General features: G+C 41.3%; 1 protein-coding gene across 2 annotated transcripts in view; it reads left to right on the top strand.

The window, feature by feature from the left end:
* The window catches only part of MSH3 (mutS homolog 3), a 170,252-nt gene that overhangs the window by 93,317 nt on the left and 50,570 nt on the right, over nucleotides 1–26,365 (top strand). Inside the window, exons 15-19 of one of the 2 annotated variants that reach the window (XM_074995383.1) lie at nucleotides 2,993–3,161; nucleotides 11,073–11,137; nucleotides 12,203–12,319; nucleotides 14,093–14,200; nucleotides 23,045–23,159. In XM_074995383.1, coding sequence (XP_074851484.1) covers nucleotides 2,993–3,161; nucleotides 11,073–11,137; nucleotides 12,203–12,319; nucleotides 14,093–14,200; nucleotides 23,045–23,159 — 574 coding nt within the window. The remainder of the gene's footprint in view (nucleotides 1–2,992; nucleotides 3,162–11,072; nucleotides 11,138–12,202; nucleotides 12,320–14,092; nucleotides 14,201–23,044; nucleotides 23,160–26,365) is intronic. The other variant, XM_074995384.1, reaches the window with a different exon arrangement.

Raw genomic sequence — 26,365 nt, 5'->3', positions numbered from 1 at the left:
CTTGCATTTCAAAACCTGTCTCTTTGTGTAACAACTTCTATGGCACAAACCATCTCATCTCAAACACCTGTAAGAGTTGAGATTACCTGTGGTCATGCACATAAAACAATGCATGGAACAGCATTGTTCTCTGTGATTAATCCTTCAGTCTCAGTGGCATATGCTTGTCATGTGTAACACCCATGTGCTCCTAAGAGTCCAGGCTGCTTGTGTTCCAGCTCGATATCTTCCATAACCCAGCCACCAAAGTACATGAGCTTTTCAATCTGATTTGATCTAACTGCTTAATTTCTGTCCTTTTTCCATCTGACGTCTCCACTGACCCATATGACCTGTATCTTAGTGGTGCTCATTTTCATCCTATGCTTGTCTAGCTGGTCATACTACTGGCTTGCTATTTAATCTAGTGTTTTCTTTTGCAGATGCCTATATTGCTTTGTCATCCGTAGGTACAATTGTCTCACCTTTTCCATTTGTGTTATTCCTGGTCATGTATTTCATGAGAATGATAAACAGGATTGGTCTGAGGGCAGATCCTGAGGCTGATGTTTGTTCTTTATTCCCAACTTCTTGTTTCTGGTACCAGGTGATGATTCCCATTTCCTTATTCAGAAGTCAAAATTGTTGAACAATACACAAGTGTAAGATGAAATAGAAATGCTGTCATATGAATATTCTTTAAAATGATGAACATTTAGCTCACACTTTTAAATTAAATAATCATATAGAGAACTGGGTTTTGAGTGGATGTATATGACAAAGTAAGTTTCAGATCACCTTAAATGACATATCCCTGCAACTGACGCTGTCCTGGAGAAGCTGGGATGTTCCACTTTTATTGGCCTGAAACTTCATTCCTATGCAGCATGTTGTCAGATGTCATACTCGTACACCACTGCCTTTTTTTGTACATGGTAGTTGAGTAAGGAGCTGGGGTTTGGCTGATGCTACATTACAAAGTAACCCAAAGCATCACTCTCCATGACTGTCAGTATTCTGCTGGAGCTAAGACATGCCACTTGCTGATCCTAGGGAAATCGATTTGTCCTGATTTTAAAGGTGCAATCCCAATAATTGAGGCTTTGTCTTATGTAGGTGCCTATTGCACCCATCATCCTGTTTCAATTTTCACTCTCCTTGTCAGCTGACTTGAGGCTTCATTTTTGCAAAATATGCTGCCACCTGTCACACCCCCATCCTGCTTTGATATTGAATAAGGAGTAATGTTTTTGACTGATTTAACATGACAAAATGAGTCTAGGGTCATTTCAGTGACTGTCAGACTACTCTGCAGGAGGTAGAACATGCCACTCAGCACTCCCAAAACTTTGGTCCTGAGCAATATGTTGCCACCTCACTCCTCTCCATTTCCACTATTGCATCTTCAGTTTGAATAAGGAGTTGGGTTTTGACTGACTACACGACAAAATAAAGTGTGTCCCTGTGATTTTCAGAATATTGTGAAGAAACTGAAATAAGTCACTCGCCAACCCAAAGCTTTTGTTCCTGTACAGTATGCTGCCAAATACCAAACTCTGACCCCACTTGCACATTGTGCATGAAGCTTGAATAAGGAGCTGGGATTTGACTAGCTGTCTGGGACATTGTTACCCCAGTAACACATCCCTATAACTGTTGTTTCTCTAGGAAGGGAAGAGGACATGCCATTCCCAAGGATGAATCTTTATTTTTGGCCGGGCAGATATACAACCCTGATTTTTATGTTGTTTTCTTTTTTAGTAATTAGGTGAAATGCAATATGCATGTAAAATGTCTACATGTTTGCATTAAGGGTTTGTATCTCAGGTACACAGAACGGTTTAATCATTGTAGGTTTTATCACCTGACACATTTTGTCAAGTAGTCTGCCCAAATTCAACTCCTTATCCAAACTCCATATACAACATTCCAGTGGGTAGTGGATGTGGCACACGGTTGCTCATTGCTCAAGAACAGAGGTTCAGGTTGCCTAGTGACATGTCCCAGCTTCTTCAGAACAGCCTGAGGGGCATGGGGATGTTGCCTGGAGTAACCTGAAACTTATTTTATCATGTATAGCCAGTCAAAACCCAGTCCCTTGTCTGATTAATAATTTAAGTAATTGTATATTAATCTTTCATCCTGTTCATTAATTAGATGAAATTTTCAAATACTTAGTTGTGATGTGTTTTTAAGTAATTTTTTACCTTCGAGTAAGGGTCTGGGAGCCACAAATAAGCCGCTGGTACCACAAACAACTTAAGCCTTGTTGCAGCCAAGTTTTGGGACAGTCTGACTTTCACTTTGTAGAAGTTCGTTGTTCAAAAACATGTCCTGATCACTGGTGTAGCTGATCTGTGTAGGACATTCACCATAGTTGTTATATTCTCGGGCACTCCATGTTTTCTCAGCATTGGTCTGAACATCTTTCTGTCCACTTTATTATAGCCCTTTCTTACAACAGTCAGAACTAAGAAGCTAGCATATTGGTGTGCTAGCAGCTTTTTTTAATCGCTTAACAGATCACAGTGTGGCATCTGTGCTATGACATTACCAAACAGTTATTTTTTTTGTATCTGTTCTAAAATAGAAATATTTCTTTTGTAGGTGGGGATGGTAGTATTTTACTTTTAAGGTGGAAAAACAGACTTTGATTACATGATCAAATACTATCTTACAATGTATATGCACATGAAGGCCAAAATTAACTTACGCAGGCAGCTTCCTTCATTCAGGCATTTCCTAACTTCTGAGAACTTGGCCTAAAAACGCAAGCATATGGGGATTTATTCTGTGTGTAATTTATAAATGTGGTATACTGTTTCAGAGAAATCATATCTGTGGAATGCATGTTTTTCTTCATGTACATTTTGAGAGAGAGAGAGAATGCATAACATGAACTCAGAACTTTGTGGGTGCCAGGTAACTTGTGTTTACTGATGGAAATAAACAGCGGAAGTGAAACAGTAGAATACAGTGAAATGTATCATTTTTTTCTGTTTCTTATAAATAGAACTGGAGATAAAACCCAATTATTCAAGGACCTTACAGACTTCCCTACTATCAGAAAGTGGAAGGAAGACATTCAGAAAGTGACTTCCCAGATCCAACTTCATCTTCAAGAGATACGACGACTGATAAATAACCCTTATGCAGAATACATTGCAGTATCGGGACAAGAGGTAATATAAATATTGCTTAGGTCATTTTGTTTGTATGCTTACCAGTGTATGCCAACAAAATAATTTGCTTACCCGAAAAATTAATTAAACCATGTCAATAAATAAAAGCTATTCTGGCGATCAGATGACATCTGTTGGGAAGAAGAGTCTTTTTGTCTTATTTTCAATTGTACCTTTCTCACCTTACTGCTTTTTTTACTTAATTTACCATGGGTATTTTCTCTTTGCAACTTCTTTAGGGCTTCTGTGGGGATGGAATTTCTTTTAGTGTGGTTTAGTTTGATTCATCAGTATTTTGCTTCCAAAGATGGTTGACAAGGTTGCATCGAGACTGTTGGTAAAATATTTTTGAGACTGTATACTGAGAGTTTTATTAAACATAGAATCATAGGGTTGGAAGAGACTTTAGGAGGTCATCGAGTCCACCCCCTGCTGAAAGGAAGACCCATCCTAACTAAGTCATCCCAGCCAGGGCTTTGTCAAGCCAGGACCTGAAGACCTGTAGGGGAGGAGATTCTACTGTCTTCCTGTGTAACGCGTTTCAGAGCATTACTACTCTCCTATGCTGGGAGTACACTTGCTGTGGAAGATTGAATGCTTAGGTTCGGTCTTCCAGGGTGCCATTTTGTGCGTATGTGAAACTGCACATTTCAGGGTCAATGTCAACCCTGGAACTCTTTACGAGCTGCAAGAATTAAGGAATGCCAATGGGAGGAGCTCTCCTGTCAGCATTTTTCCGTGGGGACTGGGACAAATATAAATGGCTTGAAAATTCGTTTTTGGGACGCGACTGGCATACCTAAAATTGCGTAGCAGCCATTGATATTCCAGGTGAGTGTAGACCCAGCCCTAATGATACAGTTTTCCTAATAGCCAATCTAGACCTCCCCCCAGCTGCAACTTGAGACCATTGCTCTTTGTTTTGCCATCTGTCTTCACTGAGAACAGCCTCTCCCTCCTCTTTGGAACCTCTTTTCAGAGAGCTGAAGGCTGTTATCAAATCCCTCAACACCCCCCCCCCCCCGAAAGTCTTCGCTTCTGTAGACTAAATAAGCCCAAATCCCTCAGCTTCTCCTCAGAAGTCATGTGCTCCAACCCTCTAATAATTTTTGTCAATGTCTGCTGGCCTCTTCTCTAGTCTGTCCATATCCTTGCAGTAATTCAGGGCCCAGAATTGGTTGCAGTACTCCAGATGCAGACTTACCAGTGCCCAATAAAGGGGAATAATCACTTCCCTAGATCTGCTGGCAGTGCTCCTACTAATGCACCCAGTATGCTGTTAGCCTTCTTCACACTGTTGGCTCATATCTAGCTTCTCATCCTCTGTAATCCCCAGATCCTTTTTCTGCAGAACTTCTTCTGAGCCAGTTGGTTCTCAGCCAGTAGTAGTGCTTGAGATTTCTCCTTCCTAAGTGCAGGGCTCTGTGCTTGTCCTTGTTGAACTTCTTCCTAAGTTGTTCTTTTGGCCCAGTCCTCCAATTTGTTTGTCTCCATAGACCCCATCCCGATTTTCCAGTACATCAACATCTCTGCCTAGTTTAGTGTCATCTGCAGACTTGCTGAGCTGCAATGCATCCCCATATCTAGGTCATGAAAAAGAGAATTTGAACAAAACAGGCTCCAGAACTGATCCTTGGGGTACTCTGCTTGATACTGGCAACCAGCCAGACATAGAGCCATTGTTCACTACCCATTGAGCCTGACAGTCTAGACTGTTTTGTATTCACTGTACAGTCAATTTATCCAATCCATACTACTTTCACTTGCTGGTGAGGCTATTGTGGGAGACATATCAAAAACTTGCTGAAGTGAGGGTATATTATGTTCACCGCCTTACCCCATATACAAAAAGCCAGTTACCTTGTCATACAATGCAATCAAGTTGGCCAGGCATGAGTTGGTCTTGGCAAATCCATATTAACTATTCCTGATCCTCCTCCAAATACTTCAAAATGGATTCCTTAAGGATCCCCTCCACGACTTTTCTGGGGACTGAGGCAAAGCTGACTAGTTTGCATTACTTTCACAGAACAAATCAGGGGTTTTCCTCTGTTGCGCCTTTCTTTTTGTGTTTCTTCCTATTATCCCACTTCCCCACTTACCTCAGGGCTTAGGTCACCATCTCTTGAGAAACCTAATTTAAATGCCTCCTCACTAGGCTTGCAAGCCTGTTAATTAGGTGGATTCCATCTCTTCTTAGCAATTCTTCTGCCCAGAACATCATCCCTCGATCAAAGAATCGAAAGCCTATTCTCTGACACCATCTGTGCAACCACATATGTATTTCCAAATTCAACAATCCCTACCTGAGCCTTTTCCTTCCACAGGCAGGAAGGGTGAGAACACAACTTGCACCTCAGACTCCTTGATCCTTCTTTGCAGTGCCATATAATCTACACTGAACTACTCAAGGCCATTCTTGGCAGTATCATTGGTGCCCCTGTGGTGAGGTAGGATGGGAAAGAAGGAAGGATAGTGTTAAAATTTCACAAAAAGGAAAAATAATCTTTAAAGAACTGGTTAAAATTTGTAATTTGTCGTTTTCACTCATTGTTTCTTTTACTATGATATTTAGGAGTCCGGGTCATGGACCAGGACACATTGTGTTAGATGTTCTACAAACACAGAACAAAAATATGATCTCTCTCTGAGAGCTTGCACTCTGACATCAGACCAATGGAGGAGTAGAATCACAGGATTAGAAGGGACTGAAAGAGTCATCTTCTCTAATCCCCTTTCAAGATGCAGGGTTTGTTGTGTCTAAATCATCCATGGCAGATGGTTATCCAGCTTCCTTGTGAAAATCTCGGGGAAAAGAGCTCCCACAATCTGTATATGTAGTCTGTTCCATTGTTCTACTCTTAATTGAGTTAGAAATTTTTTCCTGACATTTATCTAAATATGCTGTCTTGTGGCTTGAAGTTATTGGCCCTTGTCTTGTCCTCTGTGGTAAGAAAGAACAACTTCTCTTCATCTTTTCAATGTCAGCCCTTCAAGTATCTGAAGACCACCGATGCCTGCCCCATTTCCTCTTTTCCAGACTAAACATACAAATTCCTTTGACCTTGTAAAGTATGCCTTGCGTTTTATCTTTGTGAACATCTTTGCTGCTTGACTCTGAATCCTTTCCAGTTCCTCCATATCCTTTCTATGCTATGATGATCAAAATTGGAAACAGTATTCCATCTGAGGCCTAACTTGCACTGAGTACAGTCCGTTCTGTATCCATCATAGACAGTTACTTTTCTCACAGGTTCATCTCCAGCCCTCCCTATATGAGTTTTCTTTAAGGACAAGGAGGTACATCTTAGACCTCAGGTGGAATTCCTTCCAAAGGTTGTGTCCTAATTTTACTCCAAGCAGAATATTGTCTTGCCTGATTTTTAACCCTAAACTTGATCTGAGCAGCTAAGAACAAAGACTTTACTCACTGGACATTTGATGGGCCCTCGCCTTTTACATTGAGTGCACAAAGCTATTTTGAAAATCAAACTGGATATTCATGGTGTTGGCAGACCAGAAGAAAGCTCTTTCAGATTCGTCACAAAGGATCTCATCTGTACCTGCTTCTGGACATGAGTCTCACGTCATGAAGAACTGTCATAAGAAGCGAAATTACAGTTTTTTCTTTGATTGTTCATATTGATTTCAGGTAAGTGTCTCCAAAGACCTAGCTCAGAGATGGAGTCACAGTTAAAGAATCACAGACTGGAGAATTGCTCTGCTGAAAACTACATCAGTCTCTAGCATGCTGGGTAATGGCACAGTGAGTGGTAAAAGTGTGCACCAGGAACATCTCCTGCACCCACACCTGCTACAAACTGGCCAGTTTTGCAGACCAGCTCTTGAAGGCACAGACCTCCTCAGTAGTCTTCCTGGTCCTGGTGCCACTTCAAGGTATCTTTTGGGTGATAAAGTGGTTCTTTGTGTATACTCATCAAACAGTTATTCAAGTAATTTCTCATGCATACCTTTCACCTCTTGTGAGACTGCTTTCTATATCCTCTGGTTGTCACTACATTTACTGACAAGATGGGAGAAGGGAAGGAATAACAAGGGCACATTATTTACTGGTAGTTTAGTTTGTCATAAGTGCCACTTCTCTCTCACTCCAAATCCCTTTGTCCTTACCTTGTGCTAAGTGGGGGGGTAGGGGGAACTCTTTGGACTGGGAATGGATGCCTTTAAAATTACTGTAAGGTTGGGATTAGAGTGTATTCTTACAACTTTACTTCTGCTTTTCACCATTTGCCTTCTACTTACGCTAATAAAGGGTACGGTCAGTGTGACTTGCTCTTTGGCATTATCCACAGGATGGGAGAAGAGAAAGGACTCTAACAAAGTGAAGTATTAAAGAGTATTCCCTTCTGTAATGGATGCACCCTAAAAATCTCTGCTTAACTTATTTTCCATTTCTACTTTGCTGTTTGTCTTTAGATGGAAAGATTTCTTCACTGAAGTTTGTTGAGGAAGAGGGGCATAATCTCCTTGAAAGCAGTAGAAAAGACTTTGGCTGTTTATCTTTCCAATCAGGGCATTCTAGGTAGAAAACATATCATCCTGCAGAGAAACATAGACCAAAATTGAATAAACCGGGTGTCTAAAGCGTGACTGCTAAAGTCATAATTATGAACTTAAGCATGAGGCGTGATTTTCAGAGGCAGGAAACATCCATAACTCCTATTGATTTAAATTTTGTGGTAGCTTCCTCTTGGAGTTCAGATAAAGCTTTATTGGCAGATGCGTTTTTCCACAACACACAAAGCTACACCCACATGCATCTAATCTTTTGTTTCCAGCCTCTTAATGTCATTCATTTTAGGCACTCAACAGAAGAGAGGGCTGTCCAGTTAGTGATAGCAGCACTTTTTGTTTCATGTCAGGCATAGAAAGTACTTGCTACATTTGGCTGCTTCCTATATGGCATAAGCACTACTTACTGTTCTGTATTTTCTAGATGATCTTGAAATCTCTATGTTCACTTCTTGTGACAGGTGGTAGCAACACAAACTGACTAACTTATTGATTGTAAGTTGTTCGAGTTCATTAGATGATAAATATTGACTGTGTATGGGATGCAGTGCTCTACCCTGTCAGTATGTTGAAGTTAATCAGGAGGCAAGCTGTTCAAAAATGCTGTAAAAGTAACATACCAGCAACCCTATTGTTAGAAACAGTTCACACTCCTCCTTTTCAAGCCCTTGCACAGGTTTGCGCCTACCTTCAGTTATTATCTAATTAATCTGTTAGGGGTTTTATAATGCTAATCGCTGTGGCATGTAAACTCTTTTCAGATATACAGAGATAGTTTGTCCATGTTGGACTTTGTGGAGTCTTCTGTTCTTGCTGCTGCTATTTCCTTGATTACAGAAGACTGCATTTGGGGTGATTTGTTGGGTTGTGTTTGTGAGGTGGGGAGGGTTGTGTATCTAAGGGATTGTTTACACTACCGCTTTACTGCACTGTAACTTTCTTGCGCAGGATTGTGAAAACACATGCCCATGAGTGCAGCAAGTTACAGTGCTGAATAGTGCCGGTGTAAACAGGCTCCCAGCACAGGTCAAGTTTTTCCCCAGTGCTGGTGCCACAACCACACTGCGGCACTAAAGCTCTGCCACTTTACTTAGAAGTGTAGACAAAGCCTAAATCATAGTGATTTACAGTGAGTGGTGACTGCTGGGAAGGGACATGGAGGACTGTGGCCCACGAGTCCTCCCCATACTGCCCTTGGTCTGGGGGAGGGCCACTCCTCCTCCCATCCCTGCTCAACCACCACTCCTCCCCATAACCCACTACTCCCACTCCACTTGTTTTCCCCAAAAACTCTCCCCTGAGCCATGTGTCCTGGAGGACTAGTGGGGTGCCTGCCCCAGGCAGCTGAGCTTGGAACAGCAGCAGGGGTGAGGCAGTGCAAGTGTTGGTAATCTGCTAGACAATGCTGATCTCCCATAGTCCGGCAAATTCTTTCCTTCGGCACTGGTCAGGTCCCCAGAGGGCCAGACGAGGTAGGTTCAACCTGTACATTGATTTCAATTAGAGCACAGAATGCAAAGTGTACAATGCTCACTTCATTATTGGTTTTGACTACAAATATTTGCACTGTAAAAAGAGATAAAAGCAATAACATTTTTCAATCTACCTTTTGCAAAAGCTTTTCTTTGTAGTGAAAGTACAGTTTACAAAAATGTAGATTTTTTTTCATAAGTGCATTCCAAAAGAAAACAATGTGAAACTTCAGAGCCTACAGGTCTACTTAGTTCTTTTACCTGTTTAGCCAATCACTAAGACAAACAAAGTTGTTTACCTTTGCAGGAGATACTGCTGCTGTCTCTTCTTATTTACAGTGTCACATAAAAGTGAGAACAGGCTTTCAAATGACATTTTTTGCGGCTGGTGTTGCAAGCCATTTTATATGCCAGATGTACTAAACATTCATATGGTTCGACTTGTAGACTGCACTATCATCTGTTTATCTTTTTTATGGAGCAAATATTTGTAGTACAAATAATAATGAAGAGTGAGCAGTCTACGCTTTTTGGGTTCTTTGTGAGATTAAAACTGGGGGGGAAAAAAAGGGAGAGTTGGTGTCCTGGTTGTAGAGGCAAGTGGAGTTCAGAAAACGATGTTTTTAAAGATGGGCGCAACTAAAGCATGTCTGCATTAGGGGAAAGAGCCAGAGGTTAATGAGAAGAGTGTGGGAGGACATAAAATTAGGATGGGATGGAGTCCCTGTTGCAAGTGGAGAGGCTAGAGAAGAAACAACAATCTTCTGTGTCTGTGACCAGAGTGGAGAGGGAGAATGTAGTGAGGGAGAACGAAAGGAAATCAAATGCAGGAGAAGGTCACTTCGGACATCATCTATTTGCTCATGAAAGAAATCAGCAACAATTTCAGTGCATTGTTGTTTTCCAATGGAAAAACATTCCTTTGAAGAATTCCCAATCAGCTCTAGATGTCATTGGGTTAAGCGGTCAGCTTCATATTCTTACACTGAAATAATCTTTCTCCTTTTATCCCCATGCTCTATGTAGTAGTTATGAATTTTTGAACACTCATGGATCACTGCCTTCAATTCACAGTCCCTAGGTCCACAGCAAATATAGCTCTCTCTCCATTTCTGACCCTTTCCTTACCCCCGTTACCCAGACTCCTGAGTTCATTGCTTCCACAGTTCCTCATTTACACAGCTGGAAGACTCTCTTGCTTAGAAAGTAATCTCTCTTTCAATTGGATTATAATTTATATTTCAGATTAGTGTAGACGAGAAGATGGTCAGGAATTCATGCATCCCTGGTAGTTGTAGACCTTTCACTGAGGCCTTCTAAAGATAGTACCCAGTCAAAATAGAGGCACTTCCTGTCGCCAGTCAGAGTAAAGAACTTTCATAAATCCATTCTATAATGAAAAAATAATTGTGCACAGATTTTACAGGATCTTAGCCTCTGGCCAGTTAATGGCCGTCAGATATTCAGAGAAAAGAGGATTAGTTTTCTGTAGAGCTATTTGCAGGCAGAGTTGGCATTCTGGCTAAGAGAATGCCATATTGTCTGTATTCGCAATTGACATTAATTTTGTTAGTGGAAAGTAACGCATGCAATTTTATATACCAGGCATTTAATCTTCAACTACCACATGCCGTAAAATATATATTCAGTATATATCACTACTAAAACAATAACTTGTTTATGCAGATCACAGGATGTTTTCTTCAAAATCTCCCTGGTTTGAATATGTTAAAGGCTGGCCTGTGTTTCCCTAAGCATGCAGACATAATTCAAAGTACTGTGAACACTAACAGGAGTCAAATAATGTTCATTTCTTTCTCCTAGACAGTTTTGTTTATGAAGAACTTGGTTGAATAGTCTGTTGAACAATGCCATCTTTAATGTGTAAATTTTTTATTTATTTTAGTTTCTGATAGAAATCAAGAATTCACGTATATCTTCTGTACCCTCCGACTGGGTTAAAATTGGCAGGTATGTAAAAGTTTCTTTAATTTTTGATTTAGTCCAGCACATGGAGAGAACTATACTATTCTTGTTTTATGATTAAAATGGAGGTAATACATATTCTTCTGTTTGTCCAACCTTTAAGTAGTTTTAAAAAGCAATTTAAAAAGTCCTTTCATTTAAACAAAATACTAAGAAGTTGATTTCCTGGAAAAACGATATTTAGCAGGATAGATCTTGAACAACAGTATTATAATTAACCCAGTAAAAAATCTCAATAATGGTTTATGCCAATTATTTTTCTTAATCTGTTTCCTATCTAAACATCTGATGTTGAATGAATTCATTATTATTAAATGGCATTTTGCTCTCATGCATTCAAATTGGCTTTTTTTATTAATTGCTTCATAAAAATTGCTTTAGCTCTTTTGGTCAGGAGAGGAATTCTGGTAGATGGGGTGAAGATGGACTATATGATCTTATTGTTTTTCTTCCTTGTCTGACATCTGGCTTATTATTTAAATAGCATGTTGTACACATTCAGAATAAAAAATGTAGTATATTATTGCAACTGCAAAGATGACTAGGAGGTCACTTAGCACTTGAATGGTCAAGGTGATGAGAGAGAGAGAGAGAGAATATTCGTTAATATTATTGAGCCCAGTAAAGGGCATATGCACAACCTGTGTTTACTAACTTTGCCTTCGCCTACCAGTAAGGCATTTTCAGTGAGGTGATCATTGTGAAGTTAATTGAAGTCATTAAACTTATCCATTTGCACTTTTTAAAAGATGATAAATTTCTGTTGAGCAGAATATTATATGCCATGCTCTTTGATATTATATTCTGAAATGTATTTCAAAAGCTTTCTACACTAACTGCACCATAGTAACCAACTACTGTACTTAGAATAAAGACTATTGGAATCAGCAGAGTTCAGCACTACAATAATAGAACATTCATTTTTTGCATCTGTTTGTTTTCAAGGCTCACAGAAATTAAAAAAACTAGTCTAATTTTCCACATTGATGGCAAAACTGATTGCTTAGTAACCTTGATTTCCTATTTTGCTTTTTTTCCACTCTCTTCTAGCACAAAAGCTGTCAGCCGTTTCCACTCTCCCTTTATTATAGAAAATTACAGACATCTGAATCAGCTCCGGGAGCAGCTCGTCCTTGACTGCAATGCTGAATGGCTACATTTTTTAGAGTGAGTTTACAATGAAAAGTAGAATCTGATGTTTTTTTGTTTTTGACTTTTTTTTTTTTTTGCTTGCCATGAAAGGAAGACAAGAAAACATTTTCAAAATGAAAAGAAAAAATTGCTGATTAGATTTCTTGTAGACTGGCTTATGAGAACTTATAAACTAGAATATGGTCTTAATTTAAAGCTCTTAAGATTTTATGAAGACTAAGACCAACAGGGATGTTTCCTTTGAATTTTAAAATGCCAATGAAATTAGTTGTTTAACAAACCAAATACTAGTGATATATGTTTAAACCTAAATATTGCATCACTAAGAAACTGAAAGATGCAATTGCTTATAAAAGAAAATGAAAGTGATCTAAATTATTTTATTGTTCAAGTTCAAAGTAACTGAAAAAGAAAACAAAGGTAATCCATTGTAACAAGCATATTGGATTTTTAATTTTTCACTTTTAGTAATTTAATTGCATAGGTAAAAACATACGTAATGTATGACTTAAGTGGAATACCCTTTTAAAACATGATAGCATTGTAATATATTAAAATAAAATATCGCTTGAGTTCATCATTGTTTCGGTATTGAAGAATTAAGGTATAATTTACTATAACGTAATACTAGGTGTTTTTTGCTGAGGATGTTCAGAAGATCCACAGTTAATATCTCAGATAATTGTTCAGATTCTCTGCAGGCATACATCTTACATATGAACATTTTATTGATAACTCTGTTTTCATGAAGAAAAATAGTTTAGTAATATTGTCCACCCTATTTGCATATGGTGGAAGTTTGTATCTAAATCACGTTTATTCAGATTTTTCTTTTTGATCAGATGTGAGTTTTAAATTACTTAAAGTTTAAAAGTTTTTCTTCCAACTTTTTGACTCAGTCTCTTCAGACAGTGATTGGATTCACATACTTTTTACCTTAAGACTCTCAACTTTGATTCTAATCTGTGGTCTTTAGGTATTTTCTTTTATAAGCCCCTTTTTATTTTTTGAACTGTTTTCTTCAGATTGTTTTCCACTTCAGTGAATTTGCCTAATTTTCTTCTAGAGCAGTATAGAGATGGGAAAATAAGGGTTACTTCATGGGAAACTCATTTTTTAAGCTTTTTTGTCCCCTGTATGTGTTTTGTGTGTTACTTGTATTTACAGTTTTAAAAATAGAACTGTAGAAACCTTTAAATCTTCCTAGTGTAAGTTAACTGGAAAGGGAAGAAATGTATTAAGGCTACAGGAATGAGTCTTCTGAAAACTTTATCTTTTGCCTTTGTTGACTTCACATATGTACTGAAGATGTTGTGCTCAGGGAAATAAAATTATGATCTTTCCATGGTGAAGAGTTTTCTCAGTGATCCAGGAGAGCTCCTGTGTCAGGTCACTTCTTTGAATTTTTCCTTTTGGTAAGTTAGTTACACTTCAAGTGAATGACAAAGTTCAGTCAGCCATTGTGACAAACAGGAGCATTTCTGTAGCATCCACTAAGCAGCAGGAATCATCTGCAGACACTTTATATACTAGCTAATTAATTTCATTTTTGCCTACCTTTTAGTTTGAAGATAAGATCCAGGGTTATGCTATGAATATGAAGTATATAATGATTGTCTGCATTCTCACATTATAAGTTTGATAAACTGCTTGGAGTTGATGGTAATTTAAATATCATAAGAAGCATGAGAGCCAAACAAAGGCTATATTTTGACAATACATGTGGATTCATATTAAATTTGTTTATTATATAGTTATTCATTATTTCCCCATTCTCTACATATACAGTCGTTTTAGTGAACATTATCATACTCTGTTGAAGGCGGTTGGACATATAGCAACTGTTGACTGCATTTTCTCATTGGCCAAGGTTGCTAAACAAGGAGCTTATTGCAGGTAATCAGTTTAAATTGTTCATTGATTTAAAAGGCACAAAATATTAAAATAAGCTTTGATTTGACATACTTAGTGCAGTAAATTGTACTGTGAAATATATTGACAGTACTGTAAGTTTCATCAGTGTTTTACAAATGTAGACTAAGGCATGGTCTCAGCCCTTATGATCTTATAATCTAAATTACATAATTGAAAGACAAAACTAGTTTTTAGAAAGGCATGTGCTTTGTGAACAACAGTTTACTCATATGTTCATAGGGACTGCTCACACTGCATCAGATAAAATCTGTGTACATCTCTTTAGGATTGGGGCCAAAACTTTATGCGCCTAGTGACTTGCTCCTGAAATGTCTGCTGTGCTGATCAGTTTTCAGTTTATTTCAATTTATCAGTTGTGAACTGATGTAGCAAACAACACCTTTGCTAAAATTGTCAATATTGGTATAAATCTGGATAAATACAAAGTGAGAGAATTTTGTTCACTTGTTCGTATGACACTCTTTTTAATGTTTTAGTGTAGATGAGAGCTTTAAGTGTTTAATTTATTGGTCCTAATATTTATCAGCCCACAAATTTTCCCTTTTGTTGATGACTTGTGGTTTTTATACCTACATAAAACCTTTTCTATGCAAAAGTAAATACAAAGCTTTGTGGAAACAGCTAATAGTAAAACAAAAATACATTTAATTTTCTGTTACATGAGTTGTCTCGATTTCTAGCATATGCACATTCTGAACATATTCTACAAATTTACTCGAGCTTACAACTGTACTAATTAAGTATACGCTTGAAACCATTGGAATAGAATACTTTTCCTAAGTTATACTGAAGGAATAAATAATAATCATATTGGGAGATACTGCAACAGTTGGCTGTATTAAACAATTTAATACATTTTGCTTAATATTCTTAAACTGCAATAAATTGCAGGTGAAAGGATTAATTGTGAGTTATCTTCACCTACTCGTTCTCAGAAAATTGCTTTAGAATGACTACACCGCACTTAAAGTGGCGCTTGCCATGGGAAGATAGCAATGCTTTATGACTGCAGGGGGTGTGGTGGGAAGAGATCAGAGACTGCTGCAATAGGTGAACAGTGGTCAGCTTTGTGGTGCTGACTCACCCCCAGCCCCCAGAATGTACGGTCTGAAGGTCATGAAAGGTGCAAGCCTTGGACCAAGGAACCGCCTTTTTTCCCCACAGCAGGCAAGGCAGCACCCACCTCCCTCTCTTAGTGTAGGCAAACATTGCATTGGGTTTGGACGAGCTTCAGTGGAGTGAGGTTTTTTCGCCTTCTCCACAGTGAATGTCATGGAGAACTTTTTATGGTAAAAAGAAGAGGGGAGGCCATTTGTTGTAACTTACTTCTGTAAATGTGGGACAGGTGCCCAGAGCAGATATGTCATAGAGATGGCATCCAATGACCAGATAAATGGCCTGATAAAGTACTTAGAAGCGGGTCCTGGATGATGGAACAGAATGGAGGAGAGGGATAGGGGACTTCTGTGATTGGTTATGGCAGGGAGCCAACCCTTCTTCCCACTCTCGTAGCCCACATGAACCCTCCTATGAAAGGGAGTGGATATTAAGATCCAAATCAAGGCTAACGGGAAGCTAGATGGAAAATGAAGGGTGACTGGTAGAAGCCCTCTGTAATGATTTGAATAAACATGGTTTTGCCTGCACTATATGCTTTATCTTCAGGGTAGTCTCAGACATCTGTATAATAAAGTTGTGGCCCGATTACAATCCACAGCTACATCTACACTACGAGATAAATTCAAATTTAGTAATATTAGTTTTGTAATTCTGGGTTGTATAAATTCAAATTTGACTAGCCTCACCTCCCGATATGCTCCTCACAGAGTTGACTTATTGCTGCCACACTCAATTGTCAAACTTTGGATGTTGCAGCAGTGCATTGGGGAACCTATCTCACAGTTCCCAAAAGCATTCTGGGTATTTTTGCTGGTTTTTGACATCTTCCTTCATTGCATTACTCTCATTCCCCTCCCATGGTAAGCAAATGTCCATTTTTCCAGGTGGAAGGAAGGAAAACCAGTGCATCAACAAAGATCGCCAAATGCACAGAAATCTCTGTCTTCTGTAGCTGAATTGGTTTTCAAAATTGTAGCTGCAACTGAATTATGAAAGATTTTATAAAAAAAAAAAAAAAAAATCAGCAGGAGTGTGTCTTATCAACTGTCCCTCTACCAACTGCCCCTCCCCGCCCTTGCTTACATCTGATCTGTGAAAATAGTACAGGAACAATGAAAAGCGTGAAGAAAAAGTAGATAAATTTTTTTTGGGTGGAAAAAAAAAGTTGTTGAGGGGAGGGTTTTTGGGTTCCGAGTTTACTATACAGTAGTCCCTCGAGTTATGTGAGGGTTGCGTTGCCATGCACCGTCAGACAACTTGAATTTCACATCAGTTGGGGGGTGGCAGCTGTTTTCCCTGATGGAATGCACATTCTGCCGCCAGGGAAGTAGTAGGAGCTCCTGGAGCTCCTTTTGAAAGCTAAGTCCTGGAGGTTGGGGGGCAGGGGCAGCTGGGGAGGGTTAAGCCTAGCAGTGGGTTGGGGCCACAGGAGGGGGGGCAGGGAAGATAGGAGGCTGCAGGGGACTGGGGGTAGAGTTGAGCCGGAGCTGCGCTGCCCTGCAGGAGATTGAGCTGAGGCCCTGTGGCGGAGAGGGGTAAGCCAGAGCCACGGGGGGTTTGAAGCGAGGCTAAGGGAGCAGGATTTTGAGGCTTAACTAGTGTTAATGCGAGTTAAGAGCAACTCGAAATTGCGCATTTTGAGGGATTACTGTACAGCGGTGCACAGTCTGTGTTTTCAGCTGGCCCTTCACTGACTGTCCCCCTCCCTTGATTGCATCTGATCCCTGAAAAAATACAGGGACAATGAAAAGCTTGAAGAAAGAGTAGATAGTAAAGGTTTTGGAAAAAAAAAGATTTTGCGAGGGTGGGTTTTTGGGTTCCCAGTCCATTATGCAGCTTCTGTGCACTGTCTGTATTCTCAGCTGGCCTTCCACCCACTCTTCCCTGCATGAAGGGGTTCAAATTTAGAGGAAAGAGGATAGTAAGGATAGTAAGGGAAAAGATGATTGACTCCCTTTTTCACTACACAGACATGGGGGCTCACCAAATTTCATTGCCATTATGGGGTGGTTTTGTGTTTGGGAGGTTGAATGGCCAGTTGACATGGTCCTGGAAAATCTTTATTGGCTGTGGAGTGCATCGTCCATGGCTCGAGGGCCACTTGAACCGTTCCCCCTGGGTGGCAGCCACGCCCCACAACTTGTAGCCACTGGAGGAGACTGCCCCCTGGACCTTGTTGGGGTGGGAGGTGTGGGTGGGGTGAGTAGGGGGCCAGCTGTTGTCACCCCAGGAGGCTGCAAGCACCTACAGTTTGTAGCCACGGGGGAGACTTCCTCACCCCTGGCAGCAGTAGTACCCCAAAAATCTTAGCTGAAGGGGCAGACTTCCCCCTGGTGGCAGCAATGCCCCAAAAATGTTAGCTGCCAGGGAGACTTCTTTCCAGTGGCTGCAAGTTCCCCCCGAAAATCTTTCCCATCCTTGGAGCCTTAAGTGTGCACAGGCCAGGACATGGTGCTGCCCAGCAGCATGGTCAGCCCTGCACAGCAGGCAAGATCTTTTATTGGGTCGGAGGTTAGTCGCTTGATGTGGTTGAGCATGGGAAAGACCCCGACTGCATGGCACCTGGGCAGGGGAGCATGCACAAATGAAAATCGCTGAGAAGTTTCTTGGCCTTTTATATAAGCACGACCCCCAAAACAGCCTTGTTGCTATGTGATGCAGTGGGGCAGTGGCTGGCTCCAAGTACAGCACAAAAAATACCGAGTGCTCAGGTAGCAGAGGTAGAGACAGAACCACGAATTGCGTTTTGGAGCTGTTTGTAATGGCTAGATGCAGTTAGCACTGTGAACACAAAGAGACACACTTCTCAGCCTCTCATACAAACATAACCCCACAGCCATGGGCTTTCTGGTCCTGTATTGAAATTCACGGTGTTCCTGTTACCTAATTCTGACACACCTGGAGAGCAGTGGCCAAAGCAGAACACTGTGGGGCATTGTGGAGTACATACGGGACACATCTAACATAAGAACATAAGAATGACCATACTGGGTCAGACCAAAGGTCCATCCAGCCCAGTATCCCGTCTGCCGACAGTGGCCAATGCCAGGTACCCCAGAGAAGGAGAACAGAAGACAATGATCAAGTGATTTATCTCCTGCCATCCATCTCCTGCCCCTGTACTGAAGGCCAGGGCACCATACTTTACCCCTGGCTAATAGCCATTTATGAACCTAACCTGCAAAAATTTATCAAGCTCTTTTTTAAACCCTAATAGAGTCCTGGCCTTCACAGCATCCTCCGGCAAGGAGTTCCACAGGTTGACTGTGCGCTGTGTGAAGAATTTCCTTTTATTAGTTTTGAACCTACTACCCATCAATTTCATTTGGTGTCCCCTAGTTCTTGTAATATGGGAAAAGGTAAATAATTTTTCTATATTCACTTTCTCCACACCATTCATGATTTTATATACCTCTATCATATCGCCCCCCAATCGCCTCTTTTCCAGACTGAAAAGTCCCAGTCGCTCTAGCCTCTCCCCATATGGGACCCGTTCCAAACCTCTAATCATCTTAGTCGCCCTTTCCTGAACCTTTTCTAATGCCAATATATCTTTTTTGAGGTGAGGAGACCACATCTGCACGCAGTACTGAAGATGTGGGCATACCATAGTTTTATATAGGGGAAGTATGCTATCTTTTGTCTTATTATCTATCCCTTTTTTAATAATTCCTAACATCCTATTTGCTTTACTAACTGCCACTGCACACTGCGTGGATGTCTTCAGAGAACTATCCACTATAACTCCAAGATCCCTTTCCTGATCTGTCCTAGCTAAATATGACCCCATCATGTTGTACGTGTAATTTGGGTTATTTTTTCCAATGTGCATTACCTTACACTTACTCACATTAAATTTCACTTGCCATTTTGCTGCCCAATCACTCAGTTTGCTGAGATCTTTTTGTAGTTCTTCACAATCCCTTTTGGTTTTGACTGTCCTGAACAACTTGGTGTCATCTGCAAACTTTGCCACCTCACTGCTTACCTCATTTTCGAGATCATTGATGAACAAGTTGAACAGGACCGGTCCCAGGACTGACCCCTGGGGAACACCACTAGTTACCCCCCTCCATTGTGAAAATTTACCATTTATTCCAACCCTTTGTTTTCTGTCTTTTAACCAATTCCCGATCCATTAAAGGATCTTTCCTCCTATCCCATGACCGCCTAATTTACATAAAAGCCTTTGGTGTGGGACCGTGTCAAAGGCTTTCTAGAAATCTAGGTATATTATGTCCACTGGGTGCCCCCTGTCCGCATGTTTATTAACCCCTTCAAAGAATTCTAATAGATGAGTTAGACACGACTTCCCTCTGCAGAAACCAATGCTGACTTTTGCCCAACAATTCGTGCTCTTCTACGTGCCTTGCAATTTTATTCTTAACTATTGTTTCTACTAATTTGCCTGGTACTGATGTTAGACTTATCGGTCTATAATTGCCAGGGTCTCCTCTAGAGCCTTTTTTAAATAATGGCGTTATATTGGCTGTCTTCCAGTCATTGGGTACCGAAGCGGATTTAAAGGATAGGTTACAAACCACTGTTAACTCCGCAATTTCACATTTGAGTTCTTTCGGAACTCTGGAGGCTAATAAATTTAATTTTAAGATGTGGTGCTTCTACACTGGCCTTTAGTCAAACTTTTAAATTCAAACTTGACTCTACACCTAGCTTGTTCTGACGATATTATGATATCGATATTAGTGCTCCCTAAATTGAGCTAATGGTATTTACAGTGAAGACAGTCACGTGGTAATATCAGGCTAAGTGCCTTAAATGTAGACATAGCCCATATCAAGTTATTCCTCCTTTTGGTATGCCCAGGCAACAAAGTAGAGTCCTAGGGTAGTATATTTCAGTGTGTCTAGTGTATATGAGAGGGGAAACCATCTCTCTCTCTCCACGCCCCGCACTTCCACCCCCCCATGTTGTTCACTTTTGGATCTTGAGAACTTTGCTTATCTCTGTCAAGTTGTACAGAGAATTGATATCTTACTCCGGCATACTGAAATGAGAAAACAAGTTGAAATCTGATTATTTCACTATGGAGCATTTAAAGAATTCATCAAATATTAAGCAGCAGCTAGAGCTTTTAGGCCTGCTGCTTGCCGGCTTATCAGTTCAGCTTCAGAAGGTACGACTGCAATTCTCCAGTGTGCTAACCCACACAGAAGATGTTAATAATTAATTTCTGAGAGCTACTCAAAAAAGTTTGAAATGGGGACTGTCACATTAACTCACCTTATCACCTGAGTTTGAGTATTTTGGGTATAAAGTCATTTTCTATTTCTGTGTCAATTTTCACATACTGTAAATTTGCAGGATTTTAAGAAATGTTTGTATTGAAGACACTTTATTATATTTTACTGCAAATTATTTAATTTAAAAAAATCATCTTAATTTTCTAATTGTTACCATGATTTGTAATATTTACTTTTGTGCTTAACAGAGAAGTGAAAAAATTACTGGAAAAGTATAGCAAGTGAAATTATTTCATAAATGATGTCTCATAATAGTGCACCAGTTACACTTATTAGGGAGATTTAAACTTCATTTAAATGTTTAAAAAATTATAGTAATTCAGAAGTACATGGTCAAGCAATGAATCGGTTTTTATTAATGATCTCTGTAAATATCTGGCATAGCAGACAAGCTCATGCACTGTTCTCTCTGAACTCTTTCTGATAGTTGAAATCCAGTGATACTGTTTTGTTAGAGGTATATCCATGTATGTTGTCCTACAGCTAGAGGTGCTAACTATCCACTTCACCTTGAGTGGTCTTCTACAGCATAACTCATTTGTGCTGAACAATCTGTTCTACCTTATATTTAGCTGAGACACTCTGAAGGCAAATCTACATTACAAAATTAAATTGACTTAAGATAGATTAAGTTACAGACACTGCAGTAATTAAATCAGCACTTCCTGTCCCTTCTAAGCTCCTTCTGTTTGTGGGCAGGTCCTCATCAGGAGCTCTTGCACTAACTTAAGTGGAGCATTGTTGGGCACGGACAACTGGAGCCTCATCACCCCAGGGCTGATGGGCGGAGCCTTGCTGGGTGGCGGGGCTCCTGCTGTCAGCACTTGGTAGCAACAGGCAATATAAGCAAGGCAGTGTCTACTGAGACATTTTGTCAGCTTAATTACGTTGATTGAAGTATATGCCTCTTGAAGAGACTGAGTTACTAAGTGGGTGTAGTGGGCATCTGACATCAGGTATTTTAGTGTGGACAGTTTAAAAAATTGGGAACAGGGTTTCAGTGTCCTGTGATGCAGTCTTCTCCATCCCATAATTTTATCTGCATCCCCCAATGTTTTTAAAGCACCCACAAACCTGCATGTTTGCCATTCGTGTAAGAATCATAGATTCTGCAAAGCTCTGCACTGTTGTAATGAGCATTGCGAGGTTGGCACACATGATCCTGCAGAATGTGCTGAGGTTCCATGGGGAACTTGATGATTCCTGGGAGGCTAGTTGGCTTTGGGATATAAAAGAAGCATTCAGGGTGGTGGTTGGCTGGCATTCCCAGAACAGCTGCGGACATTAGAGTGCTGGTTCTGGACTTTGGGGAAAAAAGCATTGACTGGTGGGATCACATCATTATGGAGGTATGGAATCGTGAGCAGTGGTTGCAGAGCTTTTGGATGTGCAAGGGCACATTCCTGGATGTGTGTGTGGAGCTTGCCCCAACCGTCCAGCATAGCAATACCAAAATGAGCCGCACTAGTAGCGGAGAAGCAATCACTGCATCGAAGTTTGTAATGCCAGATGACTAATGATCAGTTGGGAATGAGTTTAGAGATGGGAAGTCCACTGTGGCATTTTCTGTCATGCAAGTGTGCAAGACCATTGTTTCATTCTATGAAGGACTGTGATTCTGGGCAGTGTGCTGGACCTTGTGGGTCATTTTGTAGCAATGGGTTCCCAAACTGCAGTGCAGTGTAGATGGTGAGCATATCCATATTTTGGCACCAGACCACCTTGCCACAAAGAGCCTCAACAGAAAGGGCTACTTTTCCATGATGATAACAGAGCTGGTAGATGACTGGTGACATTTTACTGTCATCACTGCAGGATGGTCAGGGAAGGTGCATGTCGCATGCATTTTTAAGAATACAGGTCTTCTCAGAAAGCTGCAAGCAGGAACTTTCTTGCGTGTCCAGAGAATTACCACTAGGGCTGCTTAAATACCAATTGTGTTCCTTGACATTTTTTGTTGTTTTCCTAACTGCTCTGACCTTCACATGGTGGCGAACTGACTTACTCATCAAATCAATCATTCTGAAAGTTAAAGCCATTAAGAAAAATGTTATGTGAATCAATAAACCCTTGAATATTCCAGAGCCTGTGTGAGGATTAGAAAATTAAAATTACCTCTCTTTTCCTGGTGGCCAATTTCATTTTAAAAGTAGTTTTTATATCTATACAATATATTTCATAGATCAAGGAGTTCCCTTATCCTAAAAAAAGTGTGTGAAAGAATCAAAAACTACCATTTTATATCAGAGATGACATTTACGCTCATACTCGTGACAAAATTCTAACATGAAGATCTTAAAGCTCAAGAATTCTTTTTGTGTCTGTTTATGGTTTATTGGAAATGCCTTCCCTAAGATTTCATCATGATATGCCGAAATCATGAATGTAATGAACAGTGTATTTGTCTACTTCTTTCATGCAGACCAATTGTACAAGATACAGGGAAAAAAATTATTATAAAAAATGGCAGACACCCTGTGATTGATGTACTTCTAGGAGAACAAGATCAGTATGTTCCAAACAGCACCTGCCTATCCGTAAGTATGGGGTTATAATGAGGGATTGAATATTGATCAAGGGGAAAGGATTCTAGAATTTTCTTCTTGTCCAGGAAATTTAATAAATAATTTAATTATACAGTTGGCTGCTTGCTTGGATTTCAGAAGGATGTCACTTGAATTCATGTCCACATCTGTTTTGCCGCCTTACTTGATATTAGTGTTCTACTGATTTCAAATTGCCAGTTGCACACGTTGGCTGTTTCTGCATGTGCCACTTTCTCCAGAAGCAGCATGGTAATGAGCTGTCTGGAAGATGCTAATAAGGCATGATTCGGAGTCCAGAAGAAGCTGTTCTGGACCCCAAAATAGCCGTGTAGAAGCATGGCCCACAGGGATCTCCCAGAAGGAAATCTTCCTTCCGGAAGCCCCATCTTCCTGAAAATGTTGATGAAGAGACTTACGAAAGGAGGGTTTCCTTCTGGGAGATTCCTGTGGGCCACATTTCTACACAGCTATTTTGAAGTCCAGAATAGCTTCTTCCAGTCTCTGAATCACGTGACTCTGTGCTACTGAGGCGTGGGAAATTTACATCCACACTTTATCTTCAGGGCTGTTGATTATCATGCTGCTTCCAGAGAGAGTGGCATGTGTAGAAACAGCCATATAGACTAATGGCACAAACAGTTTGGAAAAGTGACCTCAAAGGACTGAATGATTAGGGTTTGAAAATTAGAATTTAAATAGCTGTCTCATGTTCTTAGGGATAGCTATTTGCAAATGTTCTTAAAAGTTAATTACACAGTTAAATACATTTAAACTAGCTACATACTGATTACGTAGGGGGAGTAGCTGCATTTCCAAACTAAGCTTAGGCAAGGTTTTCCCACTTATTTACAAGTTTAAAGTGTATATAAAAAATTCAATTTACTTCATAAAGTAACAGAGTTTCCTCATTTGGTTCTCAGTGTTCTCAGTCCTTTTAAGTAGTATTTTTTACACTAATTTTTCTTTACTTCTTGCTAGTTTAGAATCATTTTGTATTTTAAGAATGCGTGGCACTATTTATTCCCACCTTACAAACTTGGCGCTCTGATTAATATTCACTCAACAATATTAGATTTTTTTCTGTAGATTGCACATGCTTTATTACAAAAATTGTATTCTGTAACGAATGCAGAAAAATATTAGCCCATATATTTATTTTATATGTCTGTTTCTAAGAAACATGCATTATAATTTTGTGGGGAGAGGGATGTGTCAAGTTGTTCTGAGAAACTGGGAGTCTCTCTCATGAATTGCAAAATATTTTAATCCTTGCTACTAAATACTCACCTTGAATTTTTTTTAAATAAATATTACACTTCTGGTTAATACAAACAGAACAATACACTTTCAACCTACTTCTGAACATCAGGTGCCTTTGCATACTTCATTTTTCTAAGTTCATTATAGGCAAGGGTATGGAGCTGTTGCTATGATAAAGTATAATCTACTTCTTCTTCGAGTGTCCCCGTGGGTGCTCCACATTAGGTGTCGGACTCGCCCGGCGCCGCAGATCGGATCTTCCAAGCAGTATCTGCCGGACTGCGCATGCGCCAGTGCGCACTGCTCCCTTGCGCGCTCCTGGCCACGTGCGCAATCCGGTCCTCGCCAGTTCCTCTTAACTGCCGTCGGCTGCAGACGGAATCCGACTAGGCTATGGCCAAGTTAGCGTATTCAATGGTTTTAGCTGTTTTCTTTAAAGTTTTCAAGTTTAGTCTATTGTTGAGTTAGCCAGTTGTTATTTTCAAAAAAAAAAAAAAAAGAAACAACAAGCGGGACGGCATTCAGTCCAGTCCCAGTAACAAGCGGAGCACCGGAGGCCAGGAGCCTAGAGCCATTAGCCCTCCTGCCGCGGCAGGCTATCGGAGAGGGGGAAAACAGCACAGAGAAGGTGCTAAGTACCCCATTAACAACTAAAAGACTCACCAACAATGTCCTCTTCAGGATTCAAGAAATGTGAGTCTTGCCGAGAGGCAATGGCAGCGTCTGACGGGCACAGTCACTGTATAAGGTGCCTTGGGGAGTCCTATGTCACGCAGAAATGCTCCTTCTGTGCAGAATTAACAGCCAGAGCAAGGAAGGACAGGGAGATGCGGCTTAAAATGCTGCTCTTCGACAAGGCCCTCCAGCCAGACGTGCTGGAGCGGCCGCAGCAGGAGGGACCCTCCGGGGCCCATAAAAGGAAAGCTGCCTCCCTCACCCCATCAGCGCAAAAACGGAGGAAAGTCTCCCCAGCCCGATCCCTGCCGGCAGCAACAACGAGCGGGATGGGAGGAGCGCACAGCCCGCAGCCGCAGCAGCAGCTGATCGGCGGCAGCACGGAGAGCCACGTGGAGGCGGCTCAGCCTCCGATGATCAAACAGCCGCCCCGCACCACAGTCAGGGCGGCGGCTAAACAAGCGCCGGTACCGGCGGCACCGCAGGCAGCGGCACCGACCCCCGGGGAACCGGCGGTGCAGAGCGCGCAGGCACGCAGCCTGCAGGCACCGGAGGACACCGCCCGCGCGGCACCGCCCATGAGTGTGCCAAGCGTGGCGCAGACGGGGCCGAGATCCCCTGCATGTCAGGGGGCGGAGCCACCCCCTCAAGGCAGGGGGAAGGCTGCACACAAAACAAGGCACCGCAGCCCCTCTCCAGACAGGGCTGCAGAGTTGCTTTCTCTCAGCCCTCCGCTCATGCTGCAGACTCCAACTAGAAGGCAGAGGTCCCCCCTAGCCTACCCGGAGCCCCCGTCTCCATTTTTACAACCAGCCTCGCCCTGGCTGGGACCACCTTCACCCTTCCTGGGGTTTGAGCCGCTGGAGTACTATCACAAATCGCTCTCTCCAGTGTCCCAGGTGTCTCGACGATCTCGCTCCCCCAGACGCAGGGGGTATGCACCAAGGGAGTGGTCCAGGTCACCTTCCCAAGAACAGTGCCCATGCTGCCACGGTCGTCCCTATCACGCGGGGCATAGACACCACCGGCAGTCTACCAGGGAAAGATCCCCACAGACGGTCCCATATCCCCGAGGGCAATCGCGAACGGGGACAGAGACTCAAGTATCTCAGGGGGAACTGGTTATGGAACCCCGAGATTTTCCCTTGCAAGCTTCCAGCGAGCGGATGTACCTTCGCCGACAGGAACCCGAAGGGTCCAGAGAGGCATATCCTAGTGGTTCCTTGCTCTCCTCCCTGGACGAGGCTATGGCCCCGGGGGAC

The sequence above is a fragment of the Carettochelys insculpta genome, chromosome 5 (genome assembly GCF_033958435.1).
Source record: "Carettochelys insculpta isolate YL-2023 chromosome 5, ASM3395843v1, whole genome shotgun sequence".
Lineage (NCBI taxonomy): Eukaryota > Metazoa > Chordata > Testudines > Carettochelyidae > Carettochelys > Carettochelys insculpta.
Note: the sequence above shows the minus strand (reverse complement) of the source record. Positions and strands in the feature narration are given on the sequence as shown.